Here is a 20,538-nt window from a genome sequence, read left to right as displayed (position 1 = left end):
CTCTGACTGAGGCGCCGACTCACGCAGCAAATGCAACTCCCATGTCGCTCCATTAATTCAGATTCAACAGCAGTGTGTCGTTGAATCACTTGTGTCACCCACTCAACCCAGTCATTTTTTTGCACTCAACTTCATTCCGTCGCGAAAACCAAACCCGCAGTGACGGCTCCGGATCCGTGACATCAATGACCATTGATGGGGACCGTCCCTCGGGGTTTGGGTGTTCGGTGTTTGTGTGTCAAGGATTCATCCGTGTTTTCATGTCATGAACTGTACAGCCAACGCTTCTGAATGAAGGCATTACTTGTGTGTGTGTGTGTGTTTTGTGTCCCTGCCAATCCTGGGCTGCGCATGGACTGTTTTTTGCCGAGGCGTAGACGCAGGCTACACAGACGTGTCGCACATGACACTAATGATGGGTCTGCTCCTTTGATGTACCAGGGCATGGGGGGGGGTGGACTGTCAAGTCCACCCCCCCCATGCCCTGGTACATCAAAGAAGCAGACCCATCATTAGTGTCATGTGCGACAACTGTTTTTCCTACTACGACGATGGCCGTAATGGTTTGTGGATGCTGACTTTGTGTGTGTGTGTGTGTGTGTGTGTGTGTGTGTCCCCATAAGAGCTCTCTCAGTCCGGCAGCGCCGTCATCGTGGTGGCGGCGCCCTCCAAGCGCTCGCCGCCGACCCCGCCCAAGAGGTTGACCCCCGTCACCAAGCGCCACTCCACGCAAGAGCCCCCGCCCCAGGAGCCCCCACCGGCGGAGGCCGCCACGCCGTCGGAGATCGGCCCCGGCCCCACGGAGAGCCCCCCGGAGGCGTTCGCCCCGCCGCCGGCCCACGAGCCTCCCTCCCCGCCCCGGCACGGCGTCCTCCCCGTCGCCGAGCCGGCGCCGGCGGCGGCTGACCCGCCCAGCCCCGTCACGCTGCCCCCCAGCCACCCGCCGTCGTCCATCCCCCTGCACATCCGCATCCAGCGGGCCCTGGTCAGCCCCTCGCCCACCAAGGCCAACCCGGACGGCTCCCAGAGGGCCCACTCTCAGCTGTTCGAGACGCCGCCCGAGGCCCTGCAGGAGGGCGGCTCGGTGCGCTACTCCCTGCCCATCACCATCGAACCCCTGCGGCTGTAAGAAGCACCTCGTTCATCGCCGTTTTACCTTCGGGGCATTCAGCAGACGCTTTTATCGAAAGAGCCGTGCAATGAGTAAATAGGTCAGAAGGAAGAGAAACGGTATATATTGCTGTCGGTACGGTAAAGGTATTCATAGATAAAAATATGTAAAGCACTTACAATTGCTTGGTTAACCGGTTCCTCATACACAACAAGATAGCTAGGATAAAATGCTACACGATGCTAAGTACTATTTTTAAGTGCCAGGACATAACATACAGTAAATGCGTACATTAAGTGCCCGGTCGTACAACATACAAGTGTGTACATAAAGTGCCAGGATGAACAACATACAATAAGTGCGTAAGAGTGGAGTTTTTCAGGAGAGTAAGGCAGGAGGAGGGGGTACGGTAGGAGGCTATGCAGAGTCCAGGTGAACTCTGAACAAGTGAGTCTTGAGTCTCTTGCAGACGAATGAAGATGAAGCATGAGGAAGAAGAACGTCAGATGGCCGTAGTCTTAACGTGTCGGGATGTGGGTTTGGTTTCGTTCTCTGTGGAATGTGTTGGGCTTCTCTCTCACGGCATGCTCTCTTAACGATGTGGCTAACCGTATCTCCATTCATTGTTTTTATATCGTTAATTAGCCCTGAATGGCCCCACTGTGATTATCGATGTAACGAGTTGGGTTAATATGTTTGGAGGTCATCAATACTTTGAGAATTGGTGAAATTGTTCCCTGGACGGATTGGCTTGCGGTGAATCGTGTTCTATTGTGGACAAACTTTCTAGTTGAAATATGGTGTTAATGGAGTTCAATATCTGCACTAGAAAAGTTTCACAGTGCATGTTTCAATTAAATAGTCAAGTGTTTTGTTTGTGCCGAGCTCCAAATACAAAAGCCTCATTAAAATATTGGTTGTGTAATTCATATCTGCCCTGCATCAGGAGAAAAGTATACGCTTCTCACACCTCTCTACCTTCCTCTCTCTCTTCCTCTCCCTCCTTCTCTCTCTCTATCTTCCTATCTCTCCTTCCCCCTCTCTCTTCTTCTCCTTCTCTACCTCCCTCTCTCTCCCTCTACCTCCCTCTTTCTCCTTCTACCTCCCTCTCTCTCCTTCTCCCTCTATCTTCCTATCTCTCCTTCCCCCTCTCTCTTCTTCTCCTTCTCTACCTCCCTCTCTCTCCCTCTACCTCCCTCTTTCTCCTTCTACCTCCCTCTCTCTCCTTCTCCCTCTACCTCCCTCTCTCTCCTTCTCCCTCTCTCTCCTCCCTCTACCTCCCTCTCTCTCCTTCTCCCTCTCTCTCCTTCTCCCTCTCTCCCTTCTCCCTCTGTACCCTTCTCTCTCCCTCTGTACCTCCCTCTCTCTCACCCTCTACCTCCCTTCTCTCTCCCTCTCTCTCCCTCTGTACCTCCCTCTCTCTCACCCTCTACCTCCCTTCTCTCTCCCTCTCTCTTCCTCTGTACCTCCCTCTCTCTCCCCCTGTACCTCCCTTCTCTCTTCCTCTCTCTCCCCCTCTGTACCTCTGTACCTCTCCCTCTCTCTCCCCCAGGCAAGAGGACGATGACTTCGACATGGAGGAGGAGCTGGCCAAGCTGCACCCTCCCCCGCGGTTCCCCCGCCAGCCGGAGCTGGAGCCGCGCAGCCGGCGGGGGCTGGTGGTCAGCGCCATCCCCGAGGGGGGCGGGCCCGGCGACAGCGAGGAGGACGAGGAGGAGACGGACTCGGACGGGCCGATCAACTACAGGGACGACAGTGAGGAAGAGAGCGACGAAGAGGGGCAGCAGAGTGAGTGGAGGAGGGGGGTTTTGTTGGAGGGGGGGGGGGCAGAGTGGGCAGTAGAGCAGGGGGACGGCGATACAAAACGCAGCCTCCCTCCCTGCATTCCTCCGTCATTGAGAGGGGGGCATTTGATTGACAGGCGAGACGGAATCGCCAGACCAATCAGGGATGGGATGCCATGATTGGACCTAAATGAGTCAGGCTTGTGGTCACATTGGCTCATGCAGAGCTGTCGGACATTCTCATTCGCGCATTCCACTCACTCACTTTTTGCTTTTGGCATTTCTCACAAATTGCACTCAAATTACTTCTCTTGAATCTTAACTAAAGCAGGCCTTTATGTCCTTAATTAATATAGATAAATATATAGTTGGGTACTGGAAATTTAATTTCAGTGTCTGGAACTGGCTGTGACCAGTTCCACAATGACCACAGGCGGTCAGCAGTTTGAGAGCACTGGTTACGTCCACTGTACCTCCTCATTTGCTATGCACTACATGGGACCCAAGGTGTGTAAATGGTAGGCTGTGAGCCAGTGCTGAATAAGGGTGTGCTACAGGTCGACTGGCGAGCCGCGTGAAGAGAAAGGACACGCTGGCACTGAGGCAGGAGCATGAGGCCCAGCAGGACGGCCCCGACGACACGGCCTGGCAGAACCGGGAGCAGTGGCTGGCCCTCCGTTCCAAGATCAGCAGCGCTCTCACACGGTACCGCCATCAACACCACACACCACCACCATCCCCCCACAAACCCCATCATGAGTACGGTCTGCAGAGGAGCTATAATGTGCTGCCCTTTGTCCACTCAGGCGCCTGAGTCAGAGACCTTCTGCTGAGGAGCTGGAACAGAGGAACATCCTCCCAGGTGAGATCATCCTCTCCTTTCCTGCCTCTCTCTTTTTCTTATCTCGGCCCTCTTTTGCCTCGCTCTCCTCCCTTCCATCCCTCCCTCCTTCCTTCCTTTGCTCCCCCCATCCTCTTTCCTTCCCCCCCCCCCCTTCTTCCTTTACTCCCTTCCTCTTTCCATTCCTCCCTCTCCCCTTTCTCTTTCGCCCCCCCCCTCCTCTCCTTTTCTTTTATTCATATCATCTTTTATTTATTATGTGTGTTTTCTCTTTTATGCCTTTTCTCATTCCTGGCACGGCAAGGTGGAATCCTGGGGCTGGTCATCTTCCCCCCTCTGCTGACTGGCAATGCAGAAAGCGCATCTTTTTATCTGGCTGATCTTGCCCTGGCCCGTGGATATTTCTATTTCATTTCCCCTCCCCTGTGCCGCAGGGCCACACTAATGGATACAGTAGCGCTCCTGAGACCCACTGCGGTGCCTTGGTCTGTTGCTTATTTAGCTTTGTGTGAGGCGTCGCTTGGTAAATGTCACTCTTGAGAAGGGCCACTATGGCAATAGACTAATGGATACAATAGCGCTCCTGAGACCCACTGCGGTGCCTTGGTCTGTTGCTTATTTAGCTTTGTGTGAGGCGTCGCTTGGTAAATGTCACTCTTGATAAGGGCCACTATGGCAATAGACCAGTCTTAATATTTTCTTATCCAACGGCAAAGACTTAAGAGATGAAAGAAATACAAGTCTCCGCTTTAGAAACTGTAAACTTTTCGACTCAAAAAAACGTACTCCCCTTCTTTGTCCTCGCCGACACGAGGACTTTCCGTTTGAGCATGAAGCAAAAAGCGTTGTGCATTCGTAGCGCGTTCACTCACAATTAAACCTTTTTTCACAGACAATTCTGTTGAAGGACTTTTGGCTTTGATTGGGTTCAGTTATCTCCTGTCAATTGGAAACAGATTTGAATGACTTTTAGAATTTCTTTTAGAATCCAAAACGCCAACGCTGAAGAAGTACGTTTACCAAACACAGCCCTTCTCGTGTGTTGTCCCTGAAAACCTTGACAGGGTGTATGTGTGTGTGGAACAATGGAGGGCCTTCTTCCAGACACGCTGGTGATTTAAGGCAGGCTCGTGTCACATCTCTATGTTCCAGAAAGTCAAAGTCACGGGAGCTCTCTAAGCCTGTATCCCTTTTCCTGCTCCGGCCCTTCCTCTGTCCTTCTCCCTGAGTTGAGTCCTTTCTCTCCCATGTTTTTTGTGCGTCTTTGATTTATGATCCCTGCTCCTTTTTTTTTGTCTCTCAGCCAAGAACGAATCGGATCGTCGGATGGAAAGGTCCGAGATCAAACGGCGGCTCACCAGAAAGGTCAGCATGGCGCGCGCACACTTACACAAAGAGAGACCGATACACACACACACACAAAATCTTCTTCAGGACCTGCATGGTTGAATAAATGTCAAATAAAACACACTCGTCCTGGCTATGGTTAATAACATTTCCTTGGCTTGCCTGGTGAAAGAAGGTTAAATAAAATAGGAAATGCATAAACAAACGGACTCACACACACGGGCCTGCTCCTTGCAGAGCTTGTAACAAGCCTCTCTGCCCCCCCCCCCCCAGCTGTCTCAGAGGCCCACGGTGGCAGAGCTACAGGCCAGGAAGATCCTGCGCTTCCATGAGTACGTGGAGTGCACCCACGCCCACGACTACGACCGCCGCGCTGACAAGCCCTGGACCAAGCTCACCCCCGCCGACAAGGTGAATAAATGGAGCGCACCCACAAGTATCGGCCCCCACACAGGGGCACGCGCGCGCACACACACACACACGTATCAACACACACGCACGGGTGGTAACACACACGGGTGGTAACACACCCAAGAATCAGCACACCCACAAACGCACAAGCATCAGCACACATGCTAGCATCAACACACACGCAAGCAGAAGCACACAAACGGAAGCATCAGCCCACACACACAAACGTACACACAAGTCTGCACACCAGCACAAGCTTACACTGACACACACTTGCAGAGGTCCAATGCCATAGTAAGCCATCCATTTGGTGGAAAGTCTTTTTTATTTTTTCTCGTGAGAGGATTTACATTCTGAGCAGATCGGGTGTCAGGGAAGGTATTCCAGGAATGCCTTTGAATGGCAGCTCTGAATCCCCCCCGACGCCCCTCGCGCAGTGTATTACCTGGTCCTGTGAAGCCAGGAACATTCTTTGAATGTATGAGGACGGAAAAAGCCAATGTATTCCTGGTATTAGGGGATAACTCTTTCTCATGTTTGGTGTCTCAGTTATTCCATTGACAAAGCCGAGTATCCAAGGCCAAGCGGGGTGGGGGTGTATTCTGAAACATTTAACATGCTGCAGTTTGAAAGCAATTCCCTTTTGCAATCCCTTTTTGCTTTTTCTGTGTGTGTGGGGGGGGGGAGGGTGTTGTGCCTAGCTCAGCATACACCAGGTGTGTCTTAACGTTGGTGTGTGTGTGTGTGTGTGTGTGCATTGCTGCTTCCTCTTCTCCTCCTGGTAATCCAGGCCGCCATCCGCAAGGAGCTGAACGAGTTCAAGAGCTCAGAGATGGAGGTGCACGAGCAGAGCCGCATCTACACCCGGTCAGTCTCCCTCCTCCCTCCTCACGGCCCCCCAGGGCCCCGTTCCCTGGGAGGACCGCCCGCTGCTGCCGGCGCTCCCTTCACCTGTCCCATAAATACTTTATCAGATGCTCACACACCCGTACGCTCACACACATACTTCCATACACTTCCACATACATATACATACACACTCACACTCACTAGTAGTAACACACACACTACCACACACACACACATATGCATACACGTATACACACTCACACTTACTCCTTTGGCCCAAGGAGAGTCGGTGACCTTTTCCTTTTCGTTTCATTTAGGTTTCACAGACCATAAACGTCCACCTCCACCGGATTGGTTCCGTGGGGAGGAGGAGAAGGGGGAGGAGAAGGAGGAGGAGGAGGAGGCAAAGGAAGGGGAGGGGGGTGAGAAGGCGGGGGATGATGGAAGAAAAGAATGTGCCGCTGCAGCCGACAGAAAGATTGGCCCCTCCCCCGTCGTTCTTAACCCTGCTCCGTGCACAGCCCTTTCCTCGACGCACCACTCCCCAACAAAACTAAGACCAAAAAGCCCGCTTGGTCCCCAACTGCTGACGGGTACCTTTGAGGGCCCCCCCAAAAGCTCTAGGTAAAGAGCCACTACTGATGCTGCCCCCGGACCAGCTCCACTTGAAGCAGAGGACCCTTTGGGCCCTCCCCATCCTTGGTGTACCCCACTGGGTATGGGCGTCGGGGGAGTGCGGCCGCGGGGGAGGCGAGACACGGATGAAATGGGTTTCGGGCCCGGCCCCCTACAAGATGTTACCCCCAAGTGCCACCGGAGAGATAAGTGCCCGCTGTGGTCCCGGGGCGCACCCCCCCTACCCCCTGGGGCCGGGGGGGTGCTGGTCGGTCGAGTAGGGAGAGTGAAACACTAGAGCAGATTCCGAGTCCAGCCCGCGGCGGGCGTGCCGCAAGATCCTCCCCTCAACACGACGTTTTTTATCGGGCGTCTCTCCCCTAATCACTGTAGTTACTCTCAAAGGAGAGCCAATCGGACGAGGCCTTTCCCTGTACTTTACACTGTGTACGATGCGTTGTTTTAAATAGACACTTTTAAACCCCAGATCGGGAAATCCGTTGGCAGAAACGGATGGTGGTAGTTTATTTTTATTTTAATTGTCACGTGCGGTACTTAGTCAAACTAATTAAAAACGTCGGAGTCGGACCAGGTGCGTTTATGTTTTCGCTGTCGTATCCGATGGCGATGGGGTGCCAACTGGCGCCAGCCTTAACTCTGGGCATGAGACAATGTTTTTAACGTACAAGAGGTCCAGACAAAATGTGAACTGATTTGCTACAGAGAGCTTTGCATATGAAACCATGTTGTGGCTCTTATTTTGAAATTCATTTTAATCAACTGTTATATTCTGTGAAGAAAGCAGCAATGTTGATTTTGCACCTCATCCTAATGTGTGCATTTTACTGTTTTTTGCTAAAAATTCATTTTTTGGGGGGGCGGGGTGGGGGCTGCAGCACATATGTCTAGGTGTAGCTGTCATAGGGCACTTGGTTTCCTGTAAAGGAAGTATAGAACATTTACAATTTTCAGGTTTGGAACATAACTCTCGAAAAAGCAACTAAACATTGTCATATAATTCTATATTTCTAATTTAATAATTGTTTGCGTAAAATGCACATTTGTATAATGACAACGATGTTTTAAGGTACTTTGTATATTAAGGCCAATAGTTGGCTGCAATTGTGTGGATGAATCTTGTAGACCTTAGCAACCTTGTATTGTATGTCAATTTGGCAAACTGTCTGAAAGTGTTTTACAATGCTGTTAACTACGTAGACTGACTACACTGACCACAGAGATTATTTTGAATATGCAACTTTTTTTCTTCTTTTTACACAATGCAGAGATGTTTTAAACAATGAATGATAATTTGCAGCCCACTGTATAAATTAATAATTCTCACAAATTAAACAAAAAAGGTTTTTTGATCTTGACCTGAACGCGGGATTCTCATTATTACCTCTTGTTATTATTCATAATAAGGGTGAGATAATAAAACCATACTAATATCTAACGCTTGTTTTTCTTCAAGCTAATTATCCCATTTTTCTTCTTATAGTGGACCAATGCATCCAGACTCCATATGGGCTTGGCTTCTGGATTATCCGGGTTATTGCTCTATTCACTTCCTGTACATGTGGCTTTGACATGACCAGATGAGGGCAGTGTTAGATTAAACGTCTTGTTTTTTAGGACTTTTCTCATGTCATCTCCACCTTAAAACCACCTCGCCATTTCCAGAGCTCCTGGACAACAATCCACTTGGAGAAATGTTAAAGGTTTTGTTTTAACAAAAGCCTTAAGTGGCTTTTCCATTTCTGTAAAAAAAATAATGAGTTGCTTCTGACAAAAGGCGGGCTGCATACAATAATTGGTTGGAAGGAAAGGCTGTATAAAGGGATGAGCTGAATCCCAATTGCATTAATTTGCCTTGGGGAAATTAAGTGGTTATAATAGATCCTATTTTCCTTCTCTGAACAGTTTTGTATAGTCATCCTTGTGAAAAGTTTGACAAGCATGAATCACTAACCGTCCGTGATAATGTAGGCCTATACCTGCAAGATCGATTCATTGTCTAATCTGTCAATAAAACGGGTATAATCACTATAAATTAAATGGTGAGCCAAAATGAGAAGACATGGTGCGTAGTCGTTGAAGGTTCGGTCCATTCTTTATAATTAGGTGTGTGTTATCTTTCACGTTGTCATAATCCAGTTGAGAGTTGAAGAGTACAAGGGCTTGAATCAAACGGCCAATGATTTTCCAACCTCAGTTTCGTCTGAGTCATGGTATTGGCAGCCGTAGGCTTCTCTGTGCCATAGTTCAGACCCCTGATGTAGGCTTATGTGTTCTCTGGGTCTCCCTCAAGGCTTTGGTTTTTAATAACGGCGTACCTGTACGTCGATCATGGCATGTGGCACCAGCGCTCTCGTCTGGTCTGCTGGCCTATCGTCTAATCGCATCGTCAGAGCCGGCCCTGCTGAACGGTCCGATACAAAATATGCAAGCTCAGAAGACGAACTGCCTATTTGGCATTCTGTGTATATCATATCTATTTATTTAAATAAATAAAAACGCAAGTAAAACCCACTTGCTGTGTGTTTTTACGGATGAATGCATGGGTTTTATGGTTATTTGGTTTTCAATGGACTCATTTCTGTAGAAAAGTCCATGCCAAACTATAATACAGCCATCACTGTAAATGGAAAGAGCCCCCTCTGCGTCATTGATTAACACATTTCATGTGGCTGGACTTCTCATGCTTAGCTTGGACAGAACAAACATTCCTGCTATGTTGTTGTCACAAGCTTCAACTATAGGCCTCATTCGGTGCCTTGGAAACATAGAACGTCATCTGCATTACTACCGTCACATTAATGTCTCATTGAAAGAGAGAGAGAGAGAGGAGGAATGAGCAGGCCCGGCTTTGGGGGAAATTGGGTAAACTGCTGAAAGAGCAGAGATTTCTTGACAACTTGAAGACGGCTGAATGCTAGCGGCGGCGGTGGACAGAATAATAACAACAGGACCAAAGGTTCCCCTTGGGAAAGAGCCGCTGGGAAGAAAGGGTCACAGATGGAGGGGCTGTCATTACACACAGGGTGCATAACAAGCCACCGACACCACCCCCTCAACCACCACCACCACCACCACCCCCACCACCACCCTGATGTTTATTGACCCTCGCCTGCGGTGCGGAGAGCCGGGAGAGGACCGAGCCCCCTTTGGCAACGTTGAATGTTACCTCTGCAGGTGGGATGGGCTGCTGAATGTGTGTGTGTGTGTGTGTGTGTGTGAGTGTGTGTTGTGTGCGAGCGTGTGAGCATGTATACGTGTGTGTGTGTGTGTGTGTGTGTGTGTGCGCAACCGGACAAATGTGCTGGGGTGTTCCCTCCCACAAGCCTGGATATAACAAAACCAAGCATATGTGTTAGCTGGGGCAGGAGAGCTGGCCGCCGCTGGCTGTAATGCCGGGTTCCCTTAATAACACTGCATGGAGGCCTGTTGTGCTGTGTTCAGACCGCCCCTGGCCGTGTGGGAGGCGGGGAGCCGACATGGAACCTTCTACATCTCCCATTTACTTCAATTTTCCCAGAGGGGGGTCCTAAACACACACTCACACACACACACACACACACACACGCATACACACATACAGACATGTACAAACATGCACACAAGCGCACACATACAAACGCGTGCGCAAACGCACAGAAGCGCACCCATAAAAACCACCATTGTTAATCACGTTTCTCTTAATGACTTGTCCGTTTAAGGTCAGGTGACATACAAGACGAATAAAAGAACGACTGCATGATAAATAATGTATTTGATTGAACTGGTAAACAAAATAATAACATGACTCGATGACATGGCAATTGGTGAATGAGCGAATGAATTTATAGGCCTTCATCGCAGAGGATTTGGCACTAAGGTATATCTCATGACATTAATTAACACCCGTGTGCCTGCAGACCGATAATTAATGTATTGAGCTGCCCCTGTTTCCAACCCTCTGAGGTGGAGGCCTTTTGGATGTTTGGCTGCTGTCCATTACCCAGAAAACCTGGACGAGAAGAATGCCAGGTAATATAAGTTTTCCGACAAGCACAATGGGGAAATGCTATGAAAGTGCTCAATATCTAAGATCGATGTAACAAAGAAAAGTCTTCAGAGGAGAGTGTGACGCATCAGCTCGTTTGGGGCCTGAGGAGATCAGATGGCGCCAAAGGCGCAAATGCTGTTAAAGATTTGCAGGCGAGGAGGAAGGAGAAGCGAGGTTTCCAAAGCCATTAATAATATCCATAACGCCGGGGCCTGTCCGGCTGCCTCCTCTCAAATGCTGTCGTCAATCAGATCCACAAGTATCAAATCGCATTGCTACATTACCTGAGGCCCGGGCACTGCTAACACAATGCCCCGCTGTTCAGTCAGCCCGCGACGGGATCCAATAGAGGGAGGCTGACCTGGCTGTCCTGCGGTGGCAGTTCTTATCCTGCTTTTTAACAGAGCCCCGGGGTTTCTATTTGTATGAATCTACTAGACCAGAGCAAAACCCCTTACAGCAGTCTGACTGAGAAAAATGTGTTCGAACGGAGCCGTTGGTTTTCCTCCATCACATGTTCTTGATGATGTGATTTGATTTAAATAAAAAAACGCAAAGCAAAAGGTCAGAGTAACGTTGCCGACCCTGAAACCAAACTTTGTTGTGCTATTCAGGCTTCAACACGGAGAGACGTGCCCTGATGCTGCCCCGGTACTGTTGACCCCTGGGGGAGTATTCCCTGTTGCTGCCCCAGTAATGTTGACCCCAGGGGGGTCGGGGGTTTATTCCCTGTTAATGCCCTGGTACTTTTCGGTGTAATCCAACCCAAAGTAGAGCAACCAACTGACTCTTTGAGTATTTTTTATCAAACGGCGCCGGTTGGTATTTGCCGCCTCAGTTGTTGACGCTTCGCGACACAGCGGGTGAGAGCATGTTGTTTTTATGTCAGCCCTCACACCACAACATGTTTCACATATCCTTATGGTTTATGACTGGCAGTTAAATCCTCTCGAGCATCGCGGCCCACCCCCGTCTCTGGTACACCCCCACCCCAACCCCCCGGGTGACTTCTTATCAACGTCAACGTGATATATAACGTGCAATCAGGGCCAGGCTGGGGGGCACGGTGAAACGTATTCAGTCTGTTGAGCTATGCTGAAGGATTTACAAACCTGTCTTCACCTCCTTCACGTTATCACCCTGTACCTTTCCATTTGGAGCACTTAACTGGTTGACTTTACGACGGGCCACCCTCGATCGGTGGTCGGTCATAGCTTTATATCTCACCAGCCCGGGAGTTGTTGGCCCTTTTATTTTGAAGGCCGACTTAATGCTGTTACGTTGACTGAATCTCTGGTTCCCATCCAGATTACTTTGTCTCAATGGGAGTTTCATTATAATGTGGTCGGATGTTAACGCCTGTTGGCTTGAGTGCATTAGTTCATTAGTTCATGTGAACTATGGGCCTAAACTCAATCGTTGTCCATGTAATAGGAAATTGATGATGTTGATGATTATTTTTGATTGAATGCCAGAAGTGCTATAACCATGCATTCATTATCTGGTTAAATCACCAAGTGACCAAATGACATATTCCTACAGATATAAATGATTAATATATTCTATAAATGATTAATATCTAGGCTATATGACTCACAAACACCGACAAGTCAAATTTTAAAGGGATTGACAACAGGATCATAAAGTGTAAAATAAAATAATACGTAACATTCCACATAGGTATGTATCGAGTTGAATATCTTATCAGGAAAATGTCAGAGTATATTGATATAGACAGAGAGATTAACGATAATAAGAAAGAATATTCTCCCCTTCGTGGTTCAGATCCCCCTGGACCCCACCTGCCCTGTCTGGTTCAGACCTCACCCTTACTATCTCACACCTCTCCAAGACAGAGTTTATCAATCATTCATGACTCTGTCAGAGTGTACTAATGAGATCTAAGAATCTACTTTTGACCAATGTTAAAGTAATTTTAATTCACTGAGTTGTGAGAATACTAAGTAGACTAGATGTTGACCTCTTTAGAAAAATGTAGGACAATTTAGACCATTATCCAACTTTACCATCCCAGCTTTCCCTTTTTGTAAATATTTCTAAACAGCTGGAAATCAGAAAAAGATTAACCAATTAACTATCAAAGGTTTTCACTCATTTGCGTGAAGATATGCAGGTTTGTAGTTTGCATCGTTATCACCAATAGTTACAGTGGCAGTGAACCATCCAGAGACTTGTCAATCATGGCCCTCTGTCTTGATGCTTTTTGGCCGGTGGAACGTCCCAACACACAATGACCAGTGATGGAATCAGATGCTTTACAGGCTCTGTGGCTCTGCTGCTTATCAGCTCCCTCATGTGAGTATGTCTTGTTGTTGACCGCTCCGTTCAAATCAGAACACATTGTACTCTTCTCTGGGTTTCTGGCGAGCTATGCACTGCCCTGGCATGTTCGGTTCACTCATCAAACTCTTCAGACTCTGACAGACTCTGAGAAGTCCCACCTCTGACTGGGCTTAGATCCAATCATAGTTTAGGGTAATGGGGGTGGTACCTGGGTCGGCCAACCTGATTCCTGCCCTCCATTAAAGTCGCAACCTGCTTGGGACTTCTAATTTCCATAGGCTCCTTAGCTTATGTTCAACACTGTCAGTCCATGAGCTTCAGCTTCCACCATTCAAACTTGAAAACCGCCATGACTATTTATACTGTTGTTTTTCTTTTCCTTTTTCTTCCAAGATATTTGGTGTGCATTGCATTTCACAAAATGTCTAGGTCAGCAAGAATGGTCCCTTGAGGCTTGTTTGACCTTTCATGCATTTTAAGGCGGTATGATATCTCCATCAGACATTGATTTCTCTTCTTGGCATTTGTGCTTTCCTTAGTTGTTGACAATGCAGCTTTTGGTGATCATTTTACACTTCAGAAGGTGCCATTGCGGGACCCCTCGTCATCCACATTTCAGGGGATGTTTTCTCCATTTGGCTTCAGACAAAAAGTTGCAATGAAGTTCACATTATGGGTTAAATCGTCTATTTAGTGGCGTAGTGTCTAGACGCTATCAGTTAAATCAGCATAAATTGACCCTTCTATGGCTATTTCCTCAACTTAATGCAAGAAACTAACATCAAACAACGGAATAAAACAACCTAAACGCTGATAAAAAGACATTTAAATAAAACAAAAACAGCCCAACCAGATGTGCTTATCTGTTGTACTGATTAAATCCCATTAGCTCTGGAGAAGTAACAGGTCGGCTAATCAGTGTGCTGCAAGACTCATTCTGTGAGCGCAGCTAGAGTTTGGTGAGTATCAATCACCTGGCATCCCATAATATGTAGGACCAATGTATATATATTGTTTTGTTTAGATAATTGCTTTCAAACATGTTCTCAAGGCACTTTTGCACAGGACATAATGTATGGAAATGTAATCATATCTTTTCTTCTATCATTTAGAAGATGAGAAGGTGTAGGTATTGCTTTTATAGAATCCATTTTGTTTTTGAATCTATTCGAAGAATGAACTTCATCCCATTTCAACAGGTATATTTTACTGAATGGCTTGTATAATTGTAAACACTTATTTTTGGCAACACAAAACACCAGTATGCAATGCTAGAACAAAAAGCTTATTGTATGAGGTCCAGGATTGCAATATCAAGATAACGTTGACACCAAATCAAATCAGACTTTTTTTTTTGCTCTGCGTTGTAGAGGCAATTGGTGTGAAATGGGGAAGCTACCTGATTCTTACCTGCCAAGATGTAATAATTTATTATTCTCAATTTGCACAGATTTGCCTCAGTGCACCGATTCATTGTTATTTTTTAGATGTACTCAACCATAAAGGTGTTCCTGATTGGTGCACCATCCGGACATAGCCCAACGCTGCTGCGAATAATGAAATTGATGCACGCTGGTGTACAGCTGGCAACAAGTTTACCTCCTCCTAACCAACCTCCCCATACTCAACTCCTACAGTTTCATGTTCACTTTGTCTGGGCCTCATAGAGAGAGAGAGAGAGAGAGAGAGAGAGAGAGAGAGAGAGAGAGAGAGAGAGAGAGAGAGAGAGAGAGAGAGAGAGAGAGAGAGAGAGAGAGAGAGAGAGAGAGAGAGAGAGAGAGAGAGAGAGAGAGAGAGAGAGAGAGAGAGAGAGAGAGAGAGAGAGAGAGAGAGAGAGAGAGAGAGAGAGAGAGAGAGAGAGAGAGAGAGAGAGAGAGATCTTAGTCTAAGTATTCCTTCAATATGTGCACAATTTTGATTTGTATCATAATGAGTATTTTCTTTCTGTTCTACCTGTATCCTATTTTACTTTTTGTGCTTTGACAACGAAGCCCAGTGGGAGAAGGCCCACAGACACTGGTGAAAGTGATCGGACAGCGTGAGGTGACGTGTGTGCTGCCATCGCTGTCCTGTGAAGAAGTGTGACATGCATGGACACCAGTGGTTCGGCTGTCCCAGGCACCGTCACGCCTTCGCCCTCCTCCTCTTCGTCTGTATCCCTCTCTGTGAATAGGTCACCCAGACGTCTCCTGGGAAATAAGAGGTGCTGTCAAAGATCTCTAGCGTGGACAATAAAATGCCACGGCACTCGTTTGATTCATGAACGGTTTGACAGGCCAAAAGGTCCAATGTTGGGCAATTTCAAGTACTCTTTGAGTATACGGTTCCGGCTCTTTGCCGTTTTTCGCCTTGTCACCATGATCCCATTGTTTTTTTTCCCCACATGAAATATAAACTGCATACTTCATTATTGGTTGGTGTTGTGCAATGCATTTTGAACGCAATTTATTTTAAACCCTTACTTAGCCCTGTTGAGATTAAAGATCTCCTGTGCCTTCACAACGCGCTGCACTGTAATTACTTGGGATTGGCGTTAATAACCAATCTCTCCCCCAAATCAGCCAAGTCCACTCTGCCTCACGCAGCTCCCATCAGAGAGCCCGCGCTGTGATTGGCTCGTCTAACAGGGATAATGAGCAGAACACTCACGTACGAACGTACGCACATACACACTCAAGCACACACACACACACACACACACACAAACACACACACACACACACACACACACACAGACGACACACACACACACATGCAGGAGACACACACAAACACATGCAGGAGACACACACAAACACGAGGCACAGTGAGTTGGTTTAACTACCACTGGGACTGTGAGGGTTCCTCATAGAACCACGTTTAGAACCGCTGCCATCGCTCCACTTTGTTAATACGTCATCTCAGGCTCCTTTGAGAGCACAGCGACTAATAACTAACCCACAGAGTTATTACTATGAAAAATCATACAAGGATTCGTATTACAACATAATTATTCACTACCTTTCATATCCAATCTGAATAATCGTTGTCCCATACTGTCTTCAAAGAAGTCTTTGTTGTGTGGGTTTTCATCTGAAATGAGGAGGACTTCAGTGCCAGTTCAGCTTCCCCTGAAGAGTCCCCTGCCTGTGGGAGCCTTGTCGCCTCGTGTGAGCTTTGTACAAGAAGCTCCCCTTAGCGCAGGACTTCCATCCGAACAAAGGAGCCATTCAAAAGCCTTTCAGCCTGCACCACTCAGAGCGAGAGGGCAGTGGTGGAGTCCAGGGTCGAGGGCCGAGGGCGGCCGCTTTCTCTCTGCCCACAACGAGAGAATATGCGAAACACAACACAACACAACACAAAAACGACTGTTCATTTTAGCTCGATACGCTCGAACCCGGCAACAACATGTTTAGCGGCACCTCCTTTGTGTGGGTCAAACGATTCTGAGGAAGCAGAGCTCTGCGGAGGGGGAGAGCCCCCGCGTGGGCGAGGTGTGTGGAGGGGGGAGACTCATCAGCCTGATAACGGGAGGGCAACGCTTCGTGCCTCCACAAGGTTTTCTTATCTCAAGCTTGTCCCCCCCCCCCCCCCCCTCCAAAACAAACAGTGCAATCGAGTGGAGGACTATGGGATCAATAGAAAACAAAGGGGGAGATTCAATATTCAGGTGGGACAGCGGGGGGGGGGCGGGGGGGGGGGGTTGCATACGGTTGATATGAAGTAAGGCTGGTTCCTACGTGTGCTCTCTCTCAGGGTTGGAGGCACTGGACCAGAATGGTAAACTGGATGTGGTGCAACCAGGGCCGTAGCCAGGGTTTGAAAAATAGCTTCAGTTCCAGGGGCTCAGTTTTATTGGGTTGTGATTTTCTCGCGCACGCACCAACATATGTCACACACGGCGGACACAAAGTAACAAGTCTCTACTGAATTAAAGGTGGCATATCATACCACTAGGTGTGAGTGTGATTAGCCGTTTTGAAAATCTGCCTCTTCTGACATGTTGGTGGGTCCACCTAGATGTATGACGGATATTTAAGCAATGTTTGCTACAGTCCAATTCGGGGAATGGTAGACTGCACTATACGTCGTATATTTAGGTGGACACGCACACTTGTGATGTCCGAAGAGGCCGTTTTTCTAAACAGCCAATCACACTCACACCTAGTGGTATAATATGCATTTACTAATCTCTGGGAAGTTCTCAACCGCTTATTTGGTATACATTTGTATTAAGGTTCAAAAAAGTGTATTATCTGCAAAAATTACAGAGGTTTGGACCTCTGTGACCATGGTTGCAACCAGCGTGTCCCTTTGAGACTGTAAACCTGTGTTCAAGAGAGATACACAGAGACACTTGACTCTGCTTGAAAGAGCTTCACAAAGGCCACTTTGGTTCCCCAACAAGGGGATCCGAGTGCTTCTGTTACGCTGTCTCTTTTCACAGACTCGGAACCGATGATTCAGGAGTAGTGCCAAACAAAGGCAAATCTGAAAAAAAAAAAAAAAACGCAGTGAAGTGGAAAGACATCCACACCGGCCGCGCTAAATGAGGTCTGCTGTTCTCTACGGACGGTGTGCGGGGATCACCTGCTCGCGGTCCCGTCAGCCGGTGAGTGGTGGTGACGGCTGCACTGCCAGATCAGGGCGGCGGCCAATGGAGCGTGGCCGGCTCTGCCGCCCTCCTCGCCCCTGCCGGCTGAGTTATTGACCCGGGCCCGCGGGAACCGTGGCTTCGATAAACAAAGGCAGACAGCTTCTTACTGCGGTTTACCTGCTTCACCAGCCTCTCGAATCCTCTCTACCCCTCTCTACCCCCTCTAACGCCCCCCTCCTCTCTCTCTCTCTCTCGCTATCATTCTCCCAAACAATCACTCGTCTCAGCTCCTACTCTCTTCCCCCCCCCCCCCCACCCCCGTCTTGAGGATGGGCCGTGAGTCTCAGAGCGCCGCACCTTCCCGCCCCTCTGCTCTGCCATACAATGTGGTCTTAATCTCTCCCAGAGCCGCCATACAGCCGGCGCAATCCTCTTCCCCTACCACGCGACTTTCATAAGCCCTGAAATAACTCTCCCCATGGGGGAGAAAAAAAAAATCCCCCACCCAAGCAATTTCTTTGTGTTGTTTTTGTCTCTCGGTTAATGTGATGGCGGTTTACTGAGGTACTGTTCTGAGGGTGTTGTGGTGTCAAGGCACGCCCTGAATGGAGTACAGTATACCGGAGTAGCATCCAGCTGCAGTTCCGGAGCCGGGGCATGGGGGCATAGGGTTCTGTTGTGCGGCAGGTCCGTTTTTATGGCTTATTTCAATGTTTTGTTTCACAGTCGGCATTCCTTGTCGCGTTTTCCTAACCCTATTTCTATATCTATCTATATATATATATTTTCTTTTTGTAATTTGATTAATTATTATTATTAATAATAATTTTTTTTTTGAAATTAAACAAGAGAAATTAATGTTGCAAAAACTCGACTGGGTAAGAATGCTCAAAGCAAAAGTATTTTCTTCAAGTATAATTCTTTACAATTTCAGCACAAATTATATTAACAAAAAAAATAATGGACAAAATGGACATCTACTCATCTTCCCGCCATTTCATCACACGCAAGCAGGTAAAAAGAAAACGAAAAAACCGGACCTGCCACATCACAGGCCCCTCTGCCACACCCTGGCTCCAGGGCTGCAGCTGGATGCTATCGGTATACCGAGAGCCACTGGACTAGAGGTGGGCGTGTCGCTTGGATATGCACCAATCAGGGTGCGTGGCCGTGTCCACACTTGTCTGTAATGAATTGACTCAGATTGTTGAGTCTATTTTAATTGGCCTAGGTTGATACAGACATCCAACACAGAATTGTAATGGCACGTTTTTGGAGTTACTGGATTTCTGTAAAAAAAAAAAGAACAAATATATATGATATGTTATTACGTCAGCAACTATGAATTTAAAACAAGCCATACATGTAAGGCCTATGTTATAGAGCATAACTATTAAACATAACTTCTGGAACAAAACAGTAAACCATACCATATGATGGGGGACGAGAAAAAGCATTTAAACAACCATCTGGTAGAAAAACATAAATTAGTGTAAAGTCCAATTCATTTAGCATATGGTTTGAATTTTGTGCTTTCCAAATAAACATCCAAACAGTCGGACTTTGGATACCATAGAGGAAACAGGTGGACCTTAGAATATGATGTTGTTCTTCTCACACCCTGTATGCTGAAATATATTCTGTATGACTTCTGAATTCCAAACAGCACCTGAACCAGCTGGCTTGATTTAATGGCTCATGAAATGTTGTTTTGATGGAGACATTTGTTCGCTGATGAAGGAGTTACATAAGCCTGTTTCCAACAGGGAGGACTTCTGCTCTGCGAAGACGTGGCTCTTAATGGACTCTGAAAGGAGAGTCCTGAAATACCACTAAGAGGAAACCCATTCCTTGGAAAAAGATAGTTGGTACATGTGGTTTAAGATGAGGTCGATGAGCTGTACTCTCCCTCTTTTTCTAACACACGCACACATGTCCACGCACGCACACACACACACACACGCAGAAACAAACACGCATACACAAATGCACACAGAAACAAACATGCATACAGACACACCCAAATACAAACACAGAAACAAACAAGCATACACCCACGGAAACAAACACCCACACACACAGAAACACACACACACACACACACACACACACACACACCATTACCCTGAGCGGCCCGTCATCAAACGTTTTGGAGGTTAAATAGAAAACAGAACACCCTTGAGGATTCCAACGTATGGAATCCATTCATTCATTAATCAGTTCATAATGGGATCACACATGATCAAGCAACCCATTCATCTTCCCTTGGGTGCGAGCGTGTTGCGCTGAGACCCATTGATATGGTGGCCTTCTGCCCGGCCCAGGGTCGTTCTGAGCAGCGGCATTCCCTGTGACACAGCAAGCAGCCGCTACAAAGAAGGCATTAGCCTGAAGATATACTAATGGATTTAAAAGAAAAAACAGCTGAAATATTGCAAGACTGGCAAGTGATGTACATACAAAAGTAAAACGCCAGCTGTATTCCAGAGAATGTAAAAATGGGGAATATATCATAGAAAAATGAGGTGAGATGATGAATATGTGCATTCAATTTAGGGAGTGTACATTAAATGTATAATGATCCATCACCTTTCTGTCTGTTGTCATGGTAGTTTGGAGAGCCAATCGACTGCATGCTCACTGGGTTCCTGG

The 20,538-nt window shown here is 47.6% G+C and overlaps 1 protein-coding gene across 4 annotated transcripts in view; it reads left to right on the top strand.

Annotated features, from left to right (window-relative positions):
- The window catches only part of phactr4a (phosphatase and actin regulator 4a), a 28,835-nt gene extending 20,421 nt beyond the window's left edge, over nt 1-8,414 (top strand). For all 4 annotated transcript variants that reach the window (XM_079749085.1, XM_079749086.1, XM_079749087.1 and 1 more), the window contains 8 exons: nt 624-1,125; nt 2,664-2,899; nt 3,453-3,600; nt 3,702-3,757; nt 5,040-5,101; nt 5,357-5,494; nt 6,285-6,361; nt 6,661-8,414. In XM_079749085.1, coding sequence (XP_079605211.1) covers nt 624-1,125; nt 2,664-2,899; nt 3,453-3,600; nt 3,702-3,757; nt 5,040-5,101; nt 5,357-5,494; nt 6,285-6,361; nt 6,661-6,676 — 1,235 coding nt within the window. In that variant the 3' untranslated portion in view covers nt 6,677-8,414. The remainder of the gene's footprint in view (nt 1-623; nt 1,126-2,663; nt 2,900-3,452; nt 3,601-3,701; nt 3,758-5,039; nt 5,102-5,356; nt 5,495-6,284; nt 6,362-6,660) is intronic.
- Nucleotides 8,415-20,538: the final 12,124 nt, after the last annotated feature.

The sequence above is a fragment of the Pollachius pollachius genome (genome assembly GCF_949987615.1).
Source record: "Pollachius pollachius genome assembly, chromosome: 13".
NCBI lineage: Eukaryota > Metazoa > Chordata > Actinopteri > Gadiformes > Gadidae > Pollachius > Pollachius pollachius.
Note: the sequence above shows the minus strand (reverse complement) of the source record. Positions and strands in the feature narration are given on the sequence as shown.